Source organism: Lactuca sativa, chromosome 8 (assembly GCF_002870075.4).
Source record: "Lactuca sativa cultivar Salinas chromosome 8, Lsat_Salinas_v11, whole genome shotgun sequence".
Lineage (NCBI taxonomy): Eukaryota > Viridiplantae > Streptophyta > Magnoliopsida > Asterales > Asteraceae > Lactuca > Lactuca sativa.
The window spans coordinates 60,791,680-60,814,385 of NC_056630.2; the positions used below are offsets into that span (position 1 = coordinate 60,791,680).

The window sequence follows — 22,706 nt, forward strand, 5'->3', positions numbered from 1 at the left end:
CCAACCGCTATACGCACTTGCCAATATCCTAATCGCAGATCTAACTTTGAAAACCATCGTGCCTTTACTAGTCGATCAAATAGATCGGCTACCAAAGGTATGGGGTACTTGTTTTTCTTAGTTACCTTATTTAGTGCTCGATAGTCGATGCACAATCTCAAGCTACCGTCGTGATTCTTTTGGAATAACACAGGTGCACCAAATGGGGCTTTGGAAGGTATAATGAACCCAACGTCTCGTAACTCTTTTAACCGTCCCCTTAGTTCTTCTAACTCCGGTGGAGCCATTTTATAAGGATACATCGTTGGTGGCTTGGCTCATGTTTCAAGTTCTATTTCGTGGTCTGCCTCCCTTCTTTGTGGTAACTTATTTGGCAACTCCGATGGCATTACGTCTTTGAACTCTTCTAGTGCCTTCTTGATTTCCTTTGGAACTTTTGACTTGGAGAGTTCAGCTTCTTCTTTTAATGTGGCTAAGAACATCGTTTCGCCCTTTGAAAGTCCTTTATTTAATTTCATGGTGGAGATGATTCAAGATCATGTCTTACTTCTTTCCAAGGGTACGATGTGAATCGTAGAGCCCTTGGTTAGATGCATGGTCTAATCTTCAAAGGGAAAAGGGCGTACTTCGTCTAGAAACTCCATTCCTAGCACCATACGATAATCGTCCATAAGGACTACTATTAATTATATGGTGCCCTTCCACCCTCCTATCTCGATAGGCACGTTATGAGTGACTACAAGAATTGGCTTGGATGGCGAGTTTACTGTTTTCAACCATCCTTTCTCTTTCATATATTGAATATTCATTTTCTTTGCTTTGTCTTCAGCAAGAAAGTTGTGAGACGCACCTGTATCAACTAGGGCTCTTGTGGTTTCTCCGTTTACTTTTGTCGTCACAAACATGAGGCCTCCCCCTTCTTTGGTTTTGTCTCTTCCTTAGTCACCGAGTTGAGGAGACGCATCGAGCTTAGTTGTGCTTTGTCCCTTTCTTCATTTTCATCTTCAAAGACCATGGCGGTGAAGCATTTCTTCTTGGGACAATCTCTTATTAGATGGGGACCATCATATAAATGACACTTCACCTCCTTACGAGTCCCTCCTTTGATCGCCTTTCCTTTGAAAGTTGAGGGTTTGACAACATGTATATCTTCCCTTGGTAATAGCCTTTGTGCGGCTTTAACTCCCCCACTATTCCTCCTAGTCAGGGCATCTCTTCGGAAGTCCATAATGTCTTCCACTACTGCGATAACTTCATCAACATCTTGGACATTCCTTTGCTTGAGCTCGTTATAAGCCCAAGATTGTAGTCCATCTTGGAAATAAAATAACTTGTCTTTTTCTTGTAAATCAGGCAACTCAAGCATTAAAGCAGTAAATTTTGCCACATAATCCTTAATCAACCCAACGTTGTTTCAGTCCCCGAAGCTTCTTCATCGCTACATCATCGGCGTTATGGGGACAAAACGGCTTCTTGATTTGCCTTTTGAACTCATCCCAAGTCTCTATGGTATATAGCCCTTTTTCTAAGTCGATATGCTTCCGCCTCCACCATAGGGTGGCGTTCTCACATAGGTATATGACAGCCGTGTCTATCTTAGACTTATCGTACTTTACCCCGATTTCATTGAAATAACATTCCACGGACCAGAAAAATTCTTCAAGAAGTTTAGGGTAATGCTTACCTCCGTACTACAAGGGTTTAGGTGCATCGGTGTGTGGCGTCATCTTTGTAACAGCTCCTCCAGCAAATGCGGCTTTGCAAAAATTTACTTCAGCTTCTAGCGTAGCTACCTTCTCACGGAACTCATTTCGCAAGGTGTTGATAAGCCCAAGGACTTCTTCCTTGATGACACCGATGGTCTCCTTCAATCTATCGCTCATGTCACTTATCTCTGCAACGAACTAATCGGCGGTATCCTTCCATTCAAGGATCTCACTGACGTTAATCTCCGTCCTTGTAAGCTTGTTTTCTAAGCTTGCCAATGCATCTATCGATTAGTCCCTCTTCTTGGACTTTCTTCATTTCTTCTCGATGACAGGGGCACGTTTTCTACTTCATTACTTCCTCCTTCCATAGTTACGATCTCTTGCTTGCATGGGATGCTGCAATCACCGTGCGCCATTTAGTATTTTCTCCGACTAAGTCAGGCTAGCTTCGACGGCTTAGATGTATTAATGATATAAGGAAGCAAGAGAAACGACAAGAAACACTTCTAAGAAAGAGAGCTTCTTTATACAACTTAACTTCTTACAAGAGAAATTCTAGATGGTTTGGACAAATGAGTCCTCCCCCTATTTATAGGCAACCTACACCTCCTCAAAGGGAAGTTTCTAGGTTTCGTATATTCCTGAGTATTCTAGATCGTTCTTACAAGTTCCTTATCTATATACAAAGTTCTACATAATTCTATGCTATACTGTTGCGTCCTAGAGAATTTTAGGTCGTTCTAGGGACTCCTGATAGATTATTACTTGTTCCACCATCTTCTTGATCGGTCTGGAAAATTCTAGAACACCGACTTGTGACAATCCGCTTTAATCAACATATTTTCTTACTTTTACATTGTAAAATAAAATTTTCTTTTAGTTCATATCATCAAAGCTCTTGGTCTTAAGCTGAAGCTCCTCTGTTATACTCTTTGATCCTTAAACCATACGGTGTGCCTTGTATCGTATACAACGGTATAGTTTGGTATGCGATCACAATCGTACCGACTCCCCAAAAATAGTACGATATGCATACCGCGTGTTATAACTTTACCGCACTAGAAAAAAAAGTGCATCCTTCAAATTTAGTACTTCATGCATAAAAATGTGTATTGCGGTGGGTGTGGTATAACACCTATCAGTTTTGTAGGGTGATGGATAAAATAAAAGTTTTGTAGGTTGATGGAATAAATGAAATGACAATACAAAAATGTAGTATGTATGGTATGACACCATTCACCAACCTAAAGTTACCTTTGGTTTCTCATTTGTTTACTTTCCAATGACATTATTTACTACTTCCACCAATTAACCACATCAATTTTAAATTTATTTGCTAATAATAGTCTAACTTCGTTTTTTATGAAGTCCAAGACTTCAAAATTTGGCATTAATTTACTTTACAAAAAATTTAAATTTTATTTTGGGAAGGTTTTATTTTTTTTTTCTCCCCGGACCAAAAATATGTTTAGACCGGTTTTGATACTTTGTTCTCAACCAAAATATCTCGGTTAAAGAATTAAAGTCGGGTTTAATGTTACTGTAAATGTTATTTTGATAATATATATAAAGTGTTTCTTTTTTTGTTTGGTATATAAGAAAGAAAATAATGTTTGTAATCACACGAATATTTGTTTCAAGATTATGTAGAGCCTTCGACTCAAATATCACGATATAATTTACCATCAACTCGAAACCCACATAAAAAAAAGTCTTCTACATAATTATATATAGCAACATACAACTCGACAATATCACACTACTCTACAATAGACATACTAATTTTAATAACATGAAACTTATTAGAAGGTTCTTAAAAACGATACGTTCTACCACATGGACAGATGAAGTGATGAACTTGTGACTAGGTTCTAGAAGACGTCATAGATGATGAAAACTACCATGGTCCATTTATTAAATCAGCATCAAGCACATCAAGAAGATTCACGGTCATCTCAAGAAAATACTGAGTTTCGTCTGCAAACAAATTACTCTCGGTGACTCTACGTTCAATCCCATCCACAGATACAAGAGAGTTGAAAGGTGGCAGTGTTTGTGCTTGTCGATGAGAATAACCAACACTTCCAACTCCAAATGGGACTAAATTTGAATTAGAAAAGTTGGGGTTTATGGAATGTTCAACATTACCAAGAGCTGTTGTATTGGGAAAAGTCGGAAATAAATTCTCACCATTTCCTTGGAAATCTTGAGAATGAATAAGATGATTATGATTTGATGAAGCCGAAATGCGACCACCATCAGAATTCGTCATACCATACGTATTTGAGATCTCAGACAACTTAAGATTGTAGTTTTCTCCAACACTTGCAAAACCCCCTAATGGTTGCAACCCACTTTCTAAACCATAATACGAAGGTGCCATTCCAGAGACCCATTGCTTTGTTGCATCTAATGGGGCCATGACTTCACCAAAATCCGTTGAAGCCATTTCAAGAGGTTCACCATTTTTTAGTGGCCCCGTTGCACTTTCATAACTATTGTCTGATATTTGAACTTCATTGCTTTGACCAATATTACTGTTACAACTTTCAGCTAATCCAAAAGTAGTGATCTTACTTGTCTCACCAATTGAAGTAGGATATGTTGATTGATCATAGTAAGAGTTATTAATGGTGGTTTTTAGTTGTGGTATAGGTAATGGAGGAGCTCCCTGAAGTCGAGCCTTGATGTTGTCTATAGTCATGTAAGACATTCCTGTAGAATTAAGCATCAATGGTGGCTGGATATTACTTGATTGAAGAATGGATTCATAATCATTAGTTGGGGATGATTGCCCACCTCTTTTGTAAGCATAAGTCTCTACTTTCTTTTTCTTTTGTGGTATCAAGGTTGGTTTCTTGTTAGTTTTTTGATGTTCTTGGTACTTCTGAAAGTATAGAATGTGGAATATTTATATATTCCCATCATAACCAAATAAGAATAACAGCTTAAAGTTGGAAACTAAAAAACTTGCAATAGTAAAGAAAAAGTCGTAGAAATAAAGAGATGAACATGTAACTAAATACCTGTAGATGACTCGCAACCTGACTACGTGTGAGTCCAGGGACTTCCATCACCTTTAGAATTGCGGTAGGATAAGCTTCTGTCAACATTAAATCAAGAGAAATGGAACAGTTAATAACAAGTGAAATAAGTAGTTCCAAAATACAAAAGATTTAAAAAGATACTATTTTCTTCCAAATTAGTTAGATGAAATATTCAAGAGAATGTGTGGGTAGATATACTATACTTTGTTTCCCAAGTGTATTGATTGCTTCCACAAACTTTTTATGAAGGTCACCCGTCCATGTAATCCGCTTCTTGGTACTTTTTCTCTTTTTATAATACCTATCATCTTCAACAAGTTGGTTATTGCTTCTCATGTTCACAACAACATGTTCTTGATCATGATCATTGGTCCATACTTCCTCATATGTTATTGGCTTAAACATGGCATCATACTCTGGTGACTTATTTTTTAGTCCATCTTGAGTACCTCTTCCTGATGATAAGTTGTTATTGATCAATGTGGGGTTAAGAGTTGTTGATTTCTTAAGTATGCGATCAACCCTCTTGAAGATGTTGGGCTCTTGGTTTTCTTCAGGTGATTCTCCATTTGAGTAGTTACATCCTTCAAATGATATTCTGTTTCTACAAACATGTTTCCAAATATTGCAAATGTCCCTATGACTACATGGTTTTGGGAGACACATAACTACCTCATTTGCTAGAGTTTCCTTAAGGAGTTGCATGCGAATATAATCGGAAGCCATCACTACATAATGTTTTAAAAAGTTAAAAAAAATATATATATGTTAATGATAACTGAAATAGACATGGATTAAGGGGTGTGTGTGTATGTAAACTTGCCAACTGATCAATAAGTAAATTTAAGACTTACTTATTATACATAAATGAGGTTGATGCATAAAGGTGTGATGGAGAAAATCCACCATAGCAATTTCACTTATGTCAGCATCTATCAAGACACAGTCGTACGACTCTCCATTAAGTATCTTTGACAATCCTGTAGCAATTTCCATTGTGGTTGTAACTGTGAAAAAGCATATAAAAGTATTATAAAACTTTAAAAACACATAACCAATATGTTAAGTTATGATATACTCAGTGATGAACCATGGAAAATGGGGGGGGGGGGGGGGGGGGGGGGGTGGGAGAAACTGGTCAAAATATAAATAAATATGTTTTAATCGTTTGTCAATATATGATAGTTTGATTAATCACAAGATACAATCAATAATTATATTTTCGTGACAATAATCAAAAACCCTAAATTTAACATATTCTAAAACTTTTAAAACAAATATAATTAAATAAACATTTGCTTATTTAGATATAGTAAAATATTAAAGACTTAAATTGGCAATAAACCAATCAACAAAAAAATTGTATTATGCATGTATATTATATATGTAGATTATGTTAGACAAAATTTATTTATATATAAATGTTTTTATAATATTACATAAAATATTTACTCTAATAAATGATTTTTTTTGCCACCTATCACACTCTCATTCAATTTGTGAAATGTCATTTTGTGGTTATTTTAAATTAATTTCTTTTCCATATGTCATTTTATAAGTTTTTTATTTTAATAAATTTCATATAATACTTTAATGTAATAATTACAATTTACTCTAATAAATGAGGATTTTTTTGTCACATGTCACATTCTCATTCAATTTGTCAAATGTTATTTTGTAGTTATTTTAAATCAATTTCTTTTCCATATATCATTTTATGGGTTTTTCTATTTTAATAAATTCCACATAATATTTTAACGTAATAACTACAATAAAGATAATAATAAATGAATATTAATTTCATTAATGAAATCATCTTCTTATTTCAAAATTTCAAATTAAAACTCATTAGTTTATTTTGTTTATTTATTTAAATTTAAAAGATAAAAAAATCATTTTTAATAATTCATTATTTTTATTATTTTCTTATAATTAAATCCAAAATTCTTAAATATTTAGACATTTATATTTAATTTTTTTTAATTAACCCGTATAATATACGGTTTTACACCTAATATCATTTAAATAATCAAAAAATTTATTTGAAAAGAAACAAGAGTCATCAAGTCTTTTTATCACTCATATAACTTTATTTTTTTTTTTTCTACTTTACCCAAAAGTGATGCAATTTAAAAAAAAAAAAGATGTTTAACCGAACCAATCTTTTTCTATATAATGTTGGTTTTTTTTTTTTTTTTTTTTTTTTCCATATACTAAATAGTTTGAAATGTTGCTTAGTGGAACCAGTACTTTTTATATAATGTTGTTTCTAATAAAAATATATTCAGAGAGGAAAAACCAACATCGCAAAATGAAGTTTTCGGTTATAACGTATTAATTTGTTATTACTCCTTCATATTAACGCCGACCTTTATAACACATGTGTATTGTGTTCTATGCCAATAGAAATCTTAGCAGTTTTTAGGATTTGCGAATTGGTGGGTGAAAGTTAATGATACTATGATTTACAATGACATCCATCCTAACGAAAACCAACAACAATGTAGTGCATCCAAAAAAGTAAAACTCTTTTACTAAGTTTTTTATTCCAACAAATTTGTTGAAAGTTTGTAACTGCACAACCCTTTTCAAAGAAGATCGTGAATTGAAAAGGATTTATAAGGAAAATGCTCCTTAATAACCCATTTAACTCAACTAAGTTCGTTTCACCGGATAAATTTTTGAAAAGAGGATTGATTCGTACCTAATAACTTTTTTTCAATACACAACAATCTATATTTTATACATTTGTATAATACAACATTTTAAATACATATATTTATGTATGGAGAAAAATTGTTGTATATGAATCAACTTTCTTTTGAAAAAGCTCATACGATTTATGCTCTTAATTACTTCAACAAACTAGTCGGCTAAAGGTCATACACCGGGGTTACAAAAAATATTATACTCGATGAAACACATTTTTATAACCAAAATCGGCTATTTTATGGTAATTAAATAGGTAGTTCACTTGTTTTGTGAAAAATATCATTTTATCCATTTTGGGACATGACAAATTGCAAAGTTATCAATTTATTCTTTTTTCTCCGTATTTCTAGAATATAAAATATGTTGTTTTTCCTTTTCATATATATGAAAAATCCATTCATCAAAAGGGAAATAAATAAAATTATGTTTTTTTAGTTAATTTGAGAAGAAGATTTGAAAAAAACAACTAATTAATAACCTCATTAAACCAGTAAAATAAGAATTTCCACATAAATAAAAGGTTATAAAAAATAGCCTTTTAGAATTATAAAAAGTATCCGCACGTACGAAGCAGATTTAGAAATCCATCAAAAGTGAGACGTGATGGTTTTGATTTGTTAACATTTCTTGCAAGCGCTTAGATTATGCTGCATTTTTTTTCTAGTCCGAGAATCTTAAAAATATATAAAAACTTATCTAGATTCAAATCTTGTAAATCAATCATTAATCGGTGATAAAAGTGATTAATATAACGGCTATACATCTAAAAAGAATCCTCAAGGTAAGACCCAAAAACTAGATCGGTCGATAAACTTACAAATTAATTAAAGAAACATAAGAGAGAGAGAGAGAGAGAGAGAGAGAGAGAGAGAGAGAGAGAGAGAGAGAGTAGCTACCTTGATAAGAGTTCCGTGAAAGAATATATGCATGGTGTTCCATGGAAATTTTATCAGGTTCAACTAGCAACACTCGAAGGCCACGAAATCTTTTTGGTATAAGTACTATGTGCCTTGAGCTTTGAATCGTCATTCTGCGTGATAGGGACAAGGTGAAAATATAGAGCAATGGAAGAAGTGGGGCGCTGAAAATATGTTTAGTTTGTGTTTTATGGATATTAAGGTGAAACATATATATCTATTGACAGCTCTTACCTTGGATTCTAGAAGGTTAACTATATATTTTTAGGTATTTGTATAAAAAAGAATTGAATAACATCTTTTTATAATTTAATTAATATCGACTATTTTCTAGGTATCAATTTGGAAAATACATGATTTTTTCTTTTTGTAACGGTCAAGTTCAATGTTTATTTGCAATTCGATTTTATAATTAACTTAAATATACTAAATTTGGAAAAAGCTCTTTATGTGAAGCAGATCGAACGTGTTAGAATGTGTTTTTATAATGATGGAAATTGTGAAGTGTGCGATAAAATCGAGGAGGACTCGTGGAGTTGTCTCCAGTATGAGAGGTTATCAAGAAAATCATAAGACATGGGTTGAGAGGTAAGTATACACACAAATAGAATGTATTTATTGGAAATAGATGTCTATTGTTATTACTAATTGCTATAATTTTGGGAATAATAACAAAGTCCTTTCTGGGTAGCCTTCAAAAGCTAAAATAGCTACAAACTAATTTGAGAGATTAAGATAAAAAGTTTATTAATTTAGTACATGTTAATAAATTAATTATAGACTAGTTAAAATTAATTAGAATTAATTTGTAATTAATTGAAATCAATTTGGATTTAATTTAAGGTGTAAGAGTTGAATTGTAATTGTTCAATAATTGAACAATAAGAATATTCTCGATGACCATGGAGGTGGACATTTTTGAGGAATTTTAGAAGGCTTTCAGAATCTTTCAGATAGCTTATAAGGATGAAGATTTTAATCAGGATTAAATCTAATTATTTAATTGACTCAAATTAGGTTCATTTGGAAAATACCACAACCATATAAAGACTCGTTTAGGCCTTAGAAAGTCCAATCGCACTCTCCAAATGGTTAAGAATTTCAGTTTTCCAACCTCTCTCTCTCTCTCTCTCTCTCTCTCTCTCTCTCTCTTAAAGTTATAGGGTTTTTAGTCTTTTGGGTGTGAGCCATTAGAGACATTCTACTTTCGGTGTTAGTCTTTCCAAGAGCAACAAAAGAACTCGAAATCTTCACAAGGTCAAGTGACAAATTCAAAATTTTCAAATGGTTAGTAAATCATTCCCTTTATTTAGTTTATATTGCTAGTTTTAAAAGTACGTTGTCATAATAGTAAAACTTATATCTAGGGTGCATGTATACTTAGGGTTTATATTAAATGCTTATGTTGCCTAATTTTTGTGTTTAGATGTGTGATATACCTATCAGTTGAATCAGAGACATTAGGTTTTAATTTTGAGACACTACTTGAAAATTTTGAGAAAAACAGAAGAAGTCTGCTAGTCGTTGTAGAGCATGGCGTACTTTTTGGCGAATAGCAGATTTCGATATTTTTTGCTATAATTTTGAATTTACGGTTTATAATTAGTTTTAAATATTATTTAATCTGTTAAAATTCAATAATTAAATTGAGAATATAAATATGCTTAAAAGAGTAAAAATTTCAAACGATGATTTAAAACTAATTAATTAAAGTAATTTATTTAAATCATATAATTTTAAATTGTTTAACACTTACCTTACATATAATTATAAAAGAATATGTAAAGACTAAAAGAATTTATATATGAAATACGATATGTAAAAGAATAATACAAAATATGTCCTCACATGTCTAATTAATGATCGTTAGTTGAATCAAGACTAGACCACATTCACGAATCCATGATATAAGAATTGTAAAAGGAAACAGTAACATTCAATTTCTAGAATGAATTAGTTGATGACTTAAAGGGATCAAAGATAAGGTTTTTAGGAAAAATCTTGTGCCACGACGTGGTGTACGGAGGACCACGACTTGGCATGTTGATTATAAGGAACGTGAATTTAATGGCCGCCACGACGTGGCAAGAGGGAGGCCATGACATGGAACACGACACGCTTTTTAGGATAGGTGTCCTCCGTGTTTTTAATTTATTTTTGACTAAAATTATAAAGCGACAAGGTAACACGACACACTTTTTAGGATAGGTGTCCTCCGTGTTTTTAATTTATTTTTGTTGGACACTAATTTTAGGGCGCCCAAAAATGCGTGTTCTCTATCGTTTAAATTTTGCAAAATTGACATTATTTTTTAGGGCATGCACAAATGTGTTTCCTCTATCAGCGCGTCATTAAGGGGCTGTTTTCTAGTAGTGTGCTGCAGCACAATTCCATGACTTTTTAAGATTTTCTCCATATTAAAATGTTTTAACTCATGGATTATGGCATCCTCCTCAGCCTCCAACCCTCTTCCACAAAACCCAAGTCTTTAAGCCTATTTGAGAGCTTATTTTCTTGATTTAGATCTTATTCTTAAGATTTTGGTGAAGCTTGAAGAAGAAGGAAATTCATATGGGTGCAAGGAAGCAAAGAGCTGGTTTGAATCCATCATCCTCTTCTGATTTCTAAGTTATTTGAGGTATAAAGTTCAAACCTTGACCTCTATTCTTCTTGTTTCAAGTTTGAGTTCATTTTAAAGGACTTTGGTCCATTCTTAGATGCTTTGGGAGTTTGAGGAACTCCAGAGCTTGTTGATGTAACGATTGCTAAACTTGGTCAACAATAGCCGGTCAATTATCGTGAACGTTACTATAATTAGACCTATTGTATAATACATCAGTGTTTATTAAGCAAATTTAAGTTATATTATACTTAATTGCTCGATAAGTAATCTATTTTGAACTCAATGATTTTTGTTTTTCATTCGAGTTCATTTTTAATGTTATTCTATATTCCAACAAGGAACTAGTTTTGTGAAATCTATGGAATTAAAACAAATTGAACATGAAACCTTAAATTATTGACATCGATATGGTTTCTATTATTGGGAATTCATTCCATGTAAAATTTATAAATCCAATTCAATTGTTGTAGATTTTAACGATGGAAATAGCACAATATTTATAAAATCATATATATATATATATATATATATATATATATATATATATATATATATATATATGTGTGTGTATGTGTGAAACATATTTATAAATACCCATTTTATAATCATCAAATAACCACAATATATATATATATATATATATATATATATATATATATATATATATATATATATATATATATATATATATATATATTAGTCATATATCTTCAATTTTAAGGGTATAAGATATAAAGTTTTTTGTACAAATCAATTATGCATAACACAACCATTAATTCTTACTAAAAATTTTAAGACTTGAATTAAGGAAGGTTATAAAAGAATAATTTTGAGCAAAATAACAATTTTAAAATATTAAACTCATCAATATAAGTTAATTTACATTTCTTAAATTAGATACAGATAATAATTAATTTACATCGAATGTATAAACATACGACATAAATATAAGTTCTAAACATAATTATTTTAATTAAACGTGGTAATTTTTCTTATTACATAATATCTAATAACAAAATATAATAATTATTTTCTCATAAGAAAACTATTCGCCAAAAAAGTAGTATTGCCGTTGCTTTGCACGGGTACACATCTAGTATATATATATATATATATATATATATATATATATATATATATATATATATATATATATATATATATATATATATGAGTGTATATGTATTGTATGTATGCACAACTTCCTTTAAATGCCAAAAAGAATCTCCCACATGCATACAATCTTAATAGATGTAGTACACAAAAATTTTAATGAAATGATCTACCTAGTATAAGAGAATGTCCAACTTCCATTCCTTATTACCCTACTCTCGATCACCTCACACACACGCGTACACACACATTAACACTTACAAACTCACTCACTAAATGCATATGCACAAAAGGTATGATCAAATTTGGTATCGTACTTCCTCAAATTTTCCATAAATCATGTAGTACTCTCAATCAGCCCAAAAGTCTTCATAATATCACATAGTTGTTGCATTCAATCCTCCTCACCTTCCTACATACTTCTCTCTCTCTCTCTCTCTCTCTCTCTCTCTCTCTCTCTCTCTCTCTTTCTTTCTTTCTTTCTTTCTTTCTCGTTCATTGAAAAAAAACAAAGTAGAAATGTAGGTTGTTTCCCTCCATTCCATCCTTTGTTCTCACCTGTTTCTTTTCGATAAGTAATCCGAAATAGTTCCCTTTCGATCACCATTGATAGTTACTACTTCGTGTCGTCGAAATAGTCTCGTCGGAGACTTGGAAACCGAAGAAAACCGGTGAGAAAACCCATTGGTTGCCCTCCATTTTCTCGAGTAATTTTTCCCTCAAAACAGTCCCTCACCATTTCCCTACTTTAATATTTGATCCCAGGGTGAGTTTTCCCTTTTTCCCGCCAAAAACCAGCCATAAATCACCCCCAACCGTCGTCACGCGCCACTGTGGCCGGCTGCGCGTGAAGCTTCGACGAACCACTCTGATGACCATTTTGGACTAGAAATTGTTTTCCTAAGTATCTAGCGTTTTTATGTTTTATATTATGTGTTTAGATTGTCACCAAAGCATCCAGTTCAATAGTCAAGTTAGTGACCCGTTTTCCGATTTCCCGAACCAATCGAACTCACGCAACTAGGGTGAGTTGCTACGGCCCCTCTTTTATGATTTTCGAGTTTGGGGGAGAATACATGTGTATTTTTTTTTATTTTTTGATGGTTTAAAACCTTTTATAAACTAAAATCCATCTTACATGTATATTGTTTAAAAGCTTGTGAAATGGTTATATAAAAGTCTATAACTCACCAAATAATCAAATAAGTATAAGTAGAATGAAAAATTATGGCATATCTATACATTTTGTCGAATATGATTATACTTATGCGGAGAATGTAGGGTCGAAGATGTTGTGATGTTTTGAAGTCTTTGGTAGTTGTCGAAGTCTTTTTTAGCAGTCCATATTGAAGGTTTTACTACATCGATATTGTATGTATATTATCAGACACATTTGTTGTATCTCTATAAGTGTCAAAGTCCTGATAATTTTTGTATATGTCAAGTACACAATCAATATTACAGTTGTTTAAGTTATTTGTGACTTTTGTAACCTTTGTGCTTTTCTCTCTCTCAAATGTACTTTTGCAACCTCCAGATAATAGGATTTGAAACCCGATCTTATTTTCTCTTTATGTTCTTATTACCGATTTTAATCGTTACTTGGTTGATTTCTTAATTCTACAATTGGTATTAGAGCAGGAATCATCAAATCGTTTGAGGAATTTCATTTTCGTTATCATCTGTTGATTCACTCTTTCTTATTTAACTTTTTCCACATTTGAAAACATTGTTCTTCGAGTGATCTTCGAGATTTACTGATACTGCAATAGTAAATTAATTATTTGAATCTGAATTCATATTTATTTAAGTTTTTTTCTTATCTGAACAAATTGATGGAGAATTTGATCATGAATACGATGATGAAATATGCAAATCTACTTTCGGAATATTACGATCAATGTATTGATTGAATGGAGGGTTATCTCACTAGTATCAAAGAAGATATATGGCGTTTTATTGAGAAAGGACCATATCAAGTTGATATTGTTCAAGCAGTGTGAAGGACAACACAAGTTGGAGATATGACATCGAATATTTCAAAGCAACAAGCTAACAATAAAAGATGTATTCATGAACTACGAGGAGCCCTACCACCAGTTGTTTATAACTACATCTGTGGATGCAAAACTGCACAAGATATTTGGAAAACTCTCAAAGAGAAATTTCAAAGAAATGAGTACACAAAGAAGATTTTGGTGAATCAATGCTTGTCGGAGTTGGCTGATGTCAAGAAGAAGGAGACATAATCAATCGAAGCTTACTATGATTGCTTTAATAAGCTGATATACAAGTGTTCAAGGTACAATGTTGTTCAAACTATACTAGAGTTAAACATTACCTTCATTCTGGGATCGAGGAAAGAATGGAAGAATATCTACTTGATGATCAAAATGCATGAGAACATCGATACTTACTCATTGTCAAATCTTTATAATATTCTCAAAGCTCATGAATCCGAGCCTAAAGAAATTGCTGATGAGAAGGACATAATGAATTTTGGAGGTCCTTTGGGTTTAATCTCAAAAACAAGTGCTAAGGAACTTTGTTCTGATAGTAAAAAAGGTGTTGGAGAAGAAGGTTTGATAATGAATTCTGATGATTAAGCAGTTGCATATTATCCAAACAATAGTTTCAAGAAGTTTTACAAGAAGCTTATGAACAAAAATACTTCATTCAAGAAATCATCTTCGACTTCAAATTCTAGCTTAGGTATCCAACACAAAGTTGATATAAAGGTTGATGAAAAGAAGGAATAACAGAAGGTTGTGAAGAAGCTCATTGGAGATTGTATGCTCAAGAAGCAAGAGGAGATGGAAGAGAAGGTCAAGGATGAGTCCTATTATGCCATGAAGATTGAAGAACTTAGGGTCAAGTCGAAGAATCTTTCTCTGGTTGCAAAGAATTCAAGTGACGATGAAGGCACTTATCAAATTTGGCCATCTAGATTATATGATGAAGAGATGTGACACCAGACACATGGTGCCATGTTTGCGAAGCATCAAAGTGATCAAGTGGATGAGAAGATTGTGTTTGAAGGGTCTTTTGATGGAACGAAGGAGAGAGTGATGATGGAAAGGAGTCAGTCGAAGGAAACTGCTTTATGGTGACCACTTCAATGTCTCTAATGACTGAGAAGCTATGTAATCTCTTAATCAACCTTAATATTCCTTTGAATTCTTATAATATTGTCTTATCTGATATTGTTGACGCTTGTTCTTATTTGAATGGCATGCTGATTTCCATGAGTTGTGAATTGGAGAAAACTAAAGTTTTCCTTAACGATGCTAAGAATGAGGTGGATGAGAGAAACTCCGAGATAGCAGGATTAGATTTGAAATTAAAAAAACATTATGGTTGATTGGGATTCAATCCGTATGGAAAATATTTTTTTAGTAGAACAACAAAACATTTATTGTAGCACTGCTAAAAGGTGTGTATGAGAAGCTTACTTTACTCCACAATTCATTTGAAATATGCAAAGAACATCATAGAGAAATTCTTCCATTCATTAATTTCAGAAGAAAATTAGTTGATGACATTACTTATAATTGTGATAGCAATGTTTCTAAGTTTAATAAGGTACCAAGAGATTCATATGCATGTGGGATAGTTAATATTTATGAATGTTTGGATGCTAATAATATGGTGGATATTGTGAATGATACTTTGACTAAAAATGAACAACTAAATTTTTTGAATAAAACTTAATCTTCGACACAAATTAGTGAAATTGAAGAAGAGGAATGTGTTCATTGTTCAGATTTTTTAGTTATTAAAATTACTTCATTAGCTAAAAATGAAGAAAATGATGATTCGAAATCGAAGCCTCACAATGATTCATATTCGATAACTAAAACTAATGAAACTCAATAGTTTGTTATTGTCGAAGATATAATCAATAATGAAAGTAACAGTGATAATGATTCTAGTGAAAAGGAAATTCCATGAGTTGTTGAAGCATAAGTTTTTGAGCATACTAGAAGAATATACAAAAGAAAATTTGAAAGAAAAGAAAACATTTTCTTGAACAAAATTGAGTGCTATATCCATAATTCAAAGATTTTACAAATCAAGTTTTTCTCACAAAAGGAACTGGTGATAAAGTTGATCCAAAATTAAAGGATTTATTGAAAGAAGATAATATGAAAGTGACTGATGAATGTTTATACTCAAATCAAAATTTTGTGGAAAATATTTTGAATCAAAGATAAAAAAAACTTTTCAACATCAAAAAGTCAAAAGTCATACTTTAAAGAAAATATAAGTGTTAAAACTGGAGTTTGGGTTATGAACGGAACTCAATCATTTGTTGAATATAAGACAAAATCTTTTGTCGAAGATTAGACAAAATGTGTTGACAATTCTTTACCAGATGTGTTAATGGATCCACATGTGAAGGTTCATGAATCCAAAAATGATTTTGAAAAATCCTCTTTGAAAAAGGATGTATCAAATCGACATGTTTATAATAAAGCTTATTGGAAGAAAAGAAGAGATTTTCAAAAACAAAAACAATCACAACAAAAGTCACAACAAGATCATCAAATGAACATTTCAAATCAATCTCAAAATCATTTTTCAAAAGAATCACAAAAGGTTTTTCACAAATATGTGAACAAAAATGTTCAAAACAAAAATCGAAATGGTTTGAAACATGAGTCGAAGGTTGAACAGAATCAAAAGTTACAAAATCATGTTTAAAAAGGTGGTCAAAGAAATTTTCCACAAAATTACAAGAGTTTTCAACAAGAATCATGTTTTGGATATCAAAAACGATATCAAACTCGTTTAAACAAAACAAATCAATCATTTTCAAAAACGAGTCAATCAAAACCAACAACAATATAACAATGAAAATTGTTTCATTTAAACCTGATGGTCTACGATTTCCAAATCCGAATTCAATTCAAAAATTGAAGGTTTCATTTGTGAAAGGAAAAAATGAAATGAAAAACTTCAACCATAGGTTTGAGAATACTTGTGTGAATCAATCAAAAAAGTTTTCTCAAACACAAGTCAAAGGGGCTTATTGGAATTACTTGTGTGAGTCAATGAATGGAATTACTTCGTCACAAGAGTCATTGTTGAAGACATCAAAATGAAGAGAAGTTAAAAAAAAGTAACAAAGTTGAGTTTTCTGAAAGAAAGGTTTCAAAAGAGAAAATAAAAGTTGATGCTTCGATATTGAATGATTATATTTATTTACCACAAAATACTGAGGTTGATTTAGTTGACAAAATCAAATCAAAGATTCATAATTGGATTTTTAATTCAACACTTCAAACTACATTCCACACTAATACACATGGACCCAAAACGCCTTGGGTACCTAAATATATTTGATTGATTGTAGGTACTATGTAACCAACAATAATATGAAAATTTGTATATCTATAGTGGATGCTCGCGTCACATGAATGGGAGGAAGGAATGTTTGATAGATTTTAGGGAAATAGAAAATGCTAGAATGGTGAAGTTTCTTAACAGTCACAAGTGCAAAGTCAATGGTTATGGGAAAATAACAAATTAGAATTTTACAATTAAGAGAGTCCATTATGTCGAAGGTTTTAATCACAAACTTATAAGTGTATTTGAATTGGTGGTTTGCACAGGGAATCAAGTGATATTTGATAAAGAAGGGAGTATCATATCAAATAAAGAGACGAAGGAAGTATTGTTGAAGTCAACAAGAAATGGAGACATGTTCACACTAGACATGAAACCTATAGTGGGCTTACCTTCCTTTTTGTTTACTATCGAAAGCTTCTTCTGATCTTAGCTGGCTCTGGCATCGAAGACTTTCTCATCTCAATTTCAAAAATATGAATAAACTTGTTTATAATGATTTAGTTTGAGGTTTACCCGTTCTAAAATTTGATAATAATTCTTTGTGTTCAACTTGCAAGCAACATAATCAACATCATCAAGTTCATCCAACAATCATCGAATCAGCAAGGTGTCGAATTTATACCTCAAAAAGATTGCAACAAGTGGGAAGGTTCTGGATCTATAGCCTTCCTTTCAAACTAGAAACCTCAAACTTCAAGGCTCCTTTAAAAAAGTACCAAAAAATCAACTCTCCAAGCTCACACAATCAACTTTTGATGATGATACACGAAATTAGGGTTTCTGGACAGTAGAGGATGGTAAGGAGGCCATACAAGGGAATTTGGGCCTTTAAATATGGTGCAACACCCTAAAAATTAGGGTTTCTTTCTCAGCCACCAACTCACCGAGTTGAGGCACCTCGACTCGACGAGTTGGTTCATTAATATCCACGGCCAAAAGTCACCTCAACACTCCGAGTTGAGGCTTCTAACTCGCCGAGTTTCCAAGGAAAAACATGATTAAAGAATTAAATTTCATACCTGAGGATATGGATGTTACAAGTCAAGTATATAGATATGCATTGTACTTCGTTGTTACTCTACTCGGAGTGTGTGTGTGTGTATATATATATATATATATATATATATATATATATATATATATATATATATATATATGTATACACACACAAAGGTAATTATGTGATATGTGAATTTTAATTATCATATATAAAGTTAAAAGACTATATAGTGATAACTAAAGGTTTTATAAAAGAGTTAAAGAAAAGATAAAACACATAAGGTTAATGTGTTAATGAGCTTTTATTATACATCCTTAGCTTGATTGAATTTGGTTACCCCAAACCTATAATCTTTAATCTTGCGTGAGCAAGAAATATATGTATAGATCTATATGCGGATGACACCGCCACCTGCAATTGTTAGCTACAATCCCGATAGGATAACTTTCTTTATATACAAACATTATTTGACATCCGATGAAGCTTTGTGTGGGGATAATAATAATCCACAACGTCGATTATAGGGGCTCATGGTAATACACACCCAAAAACCTTAAGGAAGTCAACTACCTAGAGGGATACCTTCAAGTAATGAACATTATAATAGATTAGGATTGGTAAAATATCCTAAAAAGTATTTTAAGTTATGATTGGTAAAATATCTTAACAATGGAAGAAAGGTTTTTCTAAAAGAAAAAAGATTCTTAATTAAAACAATCAAAAAAATCGGAAAACTACAAAAACATGTGAACTCAAAATACATGTATTCTCAGGGAGATGATTGTGGAGGATAGTCATTCAGAAGGAGGATATCATCAAGGAAGCTTGTTGGAGTTTTTTTTTCTAGTTATGTTTAGGATATGTGCTTGATCTACCAAACAATGTACAACCCAGAATAAATTATAATGAATTAAGTATCATTTTTGTTATATTTACGTGCATTGTTCAATATATCTATTTGACTCAATCCAATATCCCTACATCGCAGAACCCAACATTTTTGTCGCCGCCGGGGGTGTGATGCTTTCAGAATCTCCATTCTCTATTGCATCACGGTCCATACCTTCTCCATAAAAAGCCTTGGATCAAAACCTTGGATTCTTATCCATGAGATAGTCATAAGCCCTTCTTTCCAAGGCCTTAATTTCATTCATTAATGCTTCAAACTTTGGCATAGTTGTTTCATTCACAGCCCTCCAAAATGTTTTAAAGTATTGTCCCCCTCTTAATTTTTTCTTGAAGTTAACTAGTATGTGTCTAGCACATAATCTATGTTCCACATTAGGTAGTCTTTCCTTTTCAGCTTTAAATAATCTCTGATTCAAACAATTGAATGGGTAGTGGATGCATGATCAAAACAATTGAAATTAATTAAAAAAAATAGAATGATAACCTTGTAGCCATTGAATAGGATTGTAATGTCATGACAATTCCCCTCCGCTAATGTCTTCCATCATGCTTTCCAAAAACCATTTACATGTCCTCTTATACTCAACATTTACTACTACCTAATCAAGATGAAAAAATTATTATTTACATCTCTACCCACTAGTGATAAGAGCTCCCCTATACATATTCCCTTAAGAAAGCAACCATCAACCTCAATTACCTTTATGCGTCCATCTAACCACCCATCCATAACATCTTTAAAGATAACATAAAGCTTATCAAACACCACAATATCATCATGTTGTGGCTCCACATACACCTCAATATGTGAACCTGGATTAGCCCTTCTAATTTCAGTTGCATAATCCCACAATTTAGCATACTATTCTTTCAAACTTCCCTCAACTTACAACAATGCTAACTTTTATTTCATTCATACATTGCCCGACAATCACATTAATGTTATATCTCCTGGATACTAGGGCATTCATTTTCCTCAAACTCAATTTAGGACTCTGTAAAACATCAATTGTAAATTGTTTCCATATCCATTTATATGTTACAATTGACCCAAGTTTGAATGTCCTTTAGCACTTGTGCTCTGATATATGTGACTTAATCTGAAAAGTATGATCCTCTTTCATCTTGGATACAAACAATCTAAAAGGGCATGTTGGATTCTTTCATTTAAGCCACCTAACAAACATCCTAATCTTGTCATTCTTTTCATAAAACAGATCATAACCATTTGCTACAACATAGCTATTAAGAAAGTATTTAAGTTCAGTAGTAGTAGAGTATTTCATACCTAATTGAGGTTTCATCTCATTCCATTCCTAAGTATGATCATTTCTTGGGTAGATAGGTAATGTTGCATTCTCATCTTCTTCAAACAAGTCATCTTTCTCTATTAGACAAAGTGTGTTGAGGAAATGATCCTTGAAGTTTCTTTTGAGAATTATAACTTCGTCATTCTCTTTATGTTCAGCTTTGAGACCATCTTCTAAAAGGAGTCAATGTCATCAATAGAAACCAAATCATCTTCAAGTCCTGCTTCTTCCTTCGGAATCGAATCAAACAAAGGTTCAAAATCATGATCCACATACATGTGCAATGTCTTCTTTCCATTAATAGCTTTAGGGACCTCGTCAAAATCGCAGTCATTTTGTAGGACATTCAATCCCTCATACAAACTCACTTCATGTGGAAAAAATACACATCATTGTACTTGCATTTAGTAAGATTTTCAAAAAAAGGGGACAAAATCTGAAACATCCCAAAAATACAGTCAAATATTTTGTATTAAATCATTAATAAAACCATAGTTAACAATTCATCACATAAAAATCATAAATCATGTATTTCAAAATATCATAAACATCTGTCAAACGTATCAGAGTAAAAACATCCCAGGCTACATAAATGGTGTGTGCATTGCAGTCATCCCGAGCTCTTCCCTTTGTTACCGGAAGTACCTGAAACCAAAACTGAAAACTGTAACCACAAAGCTTAGTGAGTCTCCCCAAACTACCACATATCATACACATAATCATGCTACTAGGATATACGGGCCCGCCCACTCTCAAGGAGATACGGGCCCCGCCCACACTCAACTACTAACAATACATACAGGTATCACACAGACAACCAGTATAATCAAAGTTATCAACCAGTGCTATATCCATACTTAAATAATGCTATGGGATACGGGACCCGCCTACACTCAGTTATCTATGAGATACAAGCCCCACCCACACTCGGCTACTAATCGATATACACAACATATACGGGTCGGCCTTGGTGCCTTCGACCCATTCAAACCAAGAGGAAACTCACATCGTAAAGCTGACTGCGAAATCTCATGCTAAGGAATCTCGAACGGTTGCTCTAACGACTCCCCGACTATCATTATCACAATAACACTTAGTCAAACTCCAATAATCCTTCCTAGGGTAAAATGACCATTTTAACCCCTGGTCAAAGTCAACATTCTGGTGAAAATGAACATTCTGGGTTGACTCAACTCGCCGAGTTGACCCATCAACTCGACGAGTTCCATAAATCAGAAACCCTGAAATCGCGATCCGACTCGTCGAGTTCCTTTATAAACTCATCGAGTTTCTCCTATCAGTAGAATCAGGACTTTCCAACTCCACTCTTCGAGTCCGTCCTGAACTCGTTGAGTCTTTCCTTCTGTAGGGTCGAGGCATTTCGACCCAACTCGTCGAGTTCCTTTATGAACTCGTCGAGTTCTCCAGTCTCTTAAGATATCTTAACAGATTGAGCCCCGATCTTTCAGATCTAATTGTTGGGTTATGGGCATTCTAACACTCCTAAGTGTACATGCAACCCTAAATACCTTGGATCTATGTTTTCTCTATTATACATACAAATATGAATATCCAAGGTATTACCCTAACTAGCATACAATCTTTTGATACTTAAATAATAAACTAGATAGAAATACATACCTTGTTGATGTAGCTTAACTCCATGAAGCTCGAGAGCCTAGTGCCCCAAGTGTGACACCTCAAATGGTTCACACAGCATCATGAACACTTGGAATAACCATGAGAAGAAGGCACTCCGAGCTCAAATTGACTAGCCCTCATATGTGTATTACTTGTGTCAATTTCTTGAGCTAAAGTGGTCCTTATATAGTGCGCACATTAGGGTTACACCATGTAACCCATGACTTTACCCATTCCTTATGCTCCATGGGTTTTAACCTCCATGGAGTATCCATGGACCACCACATGGGTTAAACCCAACATAAGGAATCTTGGATCATAAGCCCACATATATAAGAATGAATGATTTACACAATCAATCCCCATATATATT

At 32.9% G+C, this 22,706-nt stretch overlaps 1 protein-coding gene across 1 annotated transcript; it reads right to left on the reverse strand.

Annotated features, from left to right (window-relative positions):
• Window positions 1-3,606: 3,606 nt before the first annotated feature.
• LOC111911197 (two-component response regulator ORR23) lies at window positions 3,607-5,752 on the reverse strand. The gene is made up of 4 exons (XM_023906982.1): window positions 5,611-5,752; window positions 4,960-5,484; window positions 4,736-4,812; window positions 3,607-4,596 (listed from the first exon to the last, which is right to left on the reverse strand). Exons 1-4 carry the CDS (start codon window positions 5,750-5,752, stop codon window positions 3,607-3,609), a joined length of 1,734 nt encoding a protein of 577 aa, XP_023762750.1.
• Window positions 5,753-22,706: the final 16,954 nt, after the last annotated feature.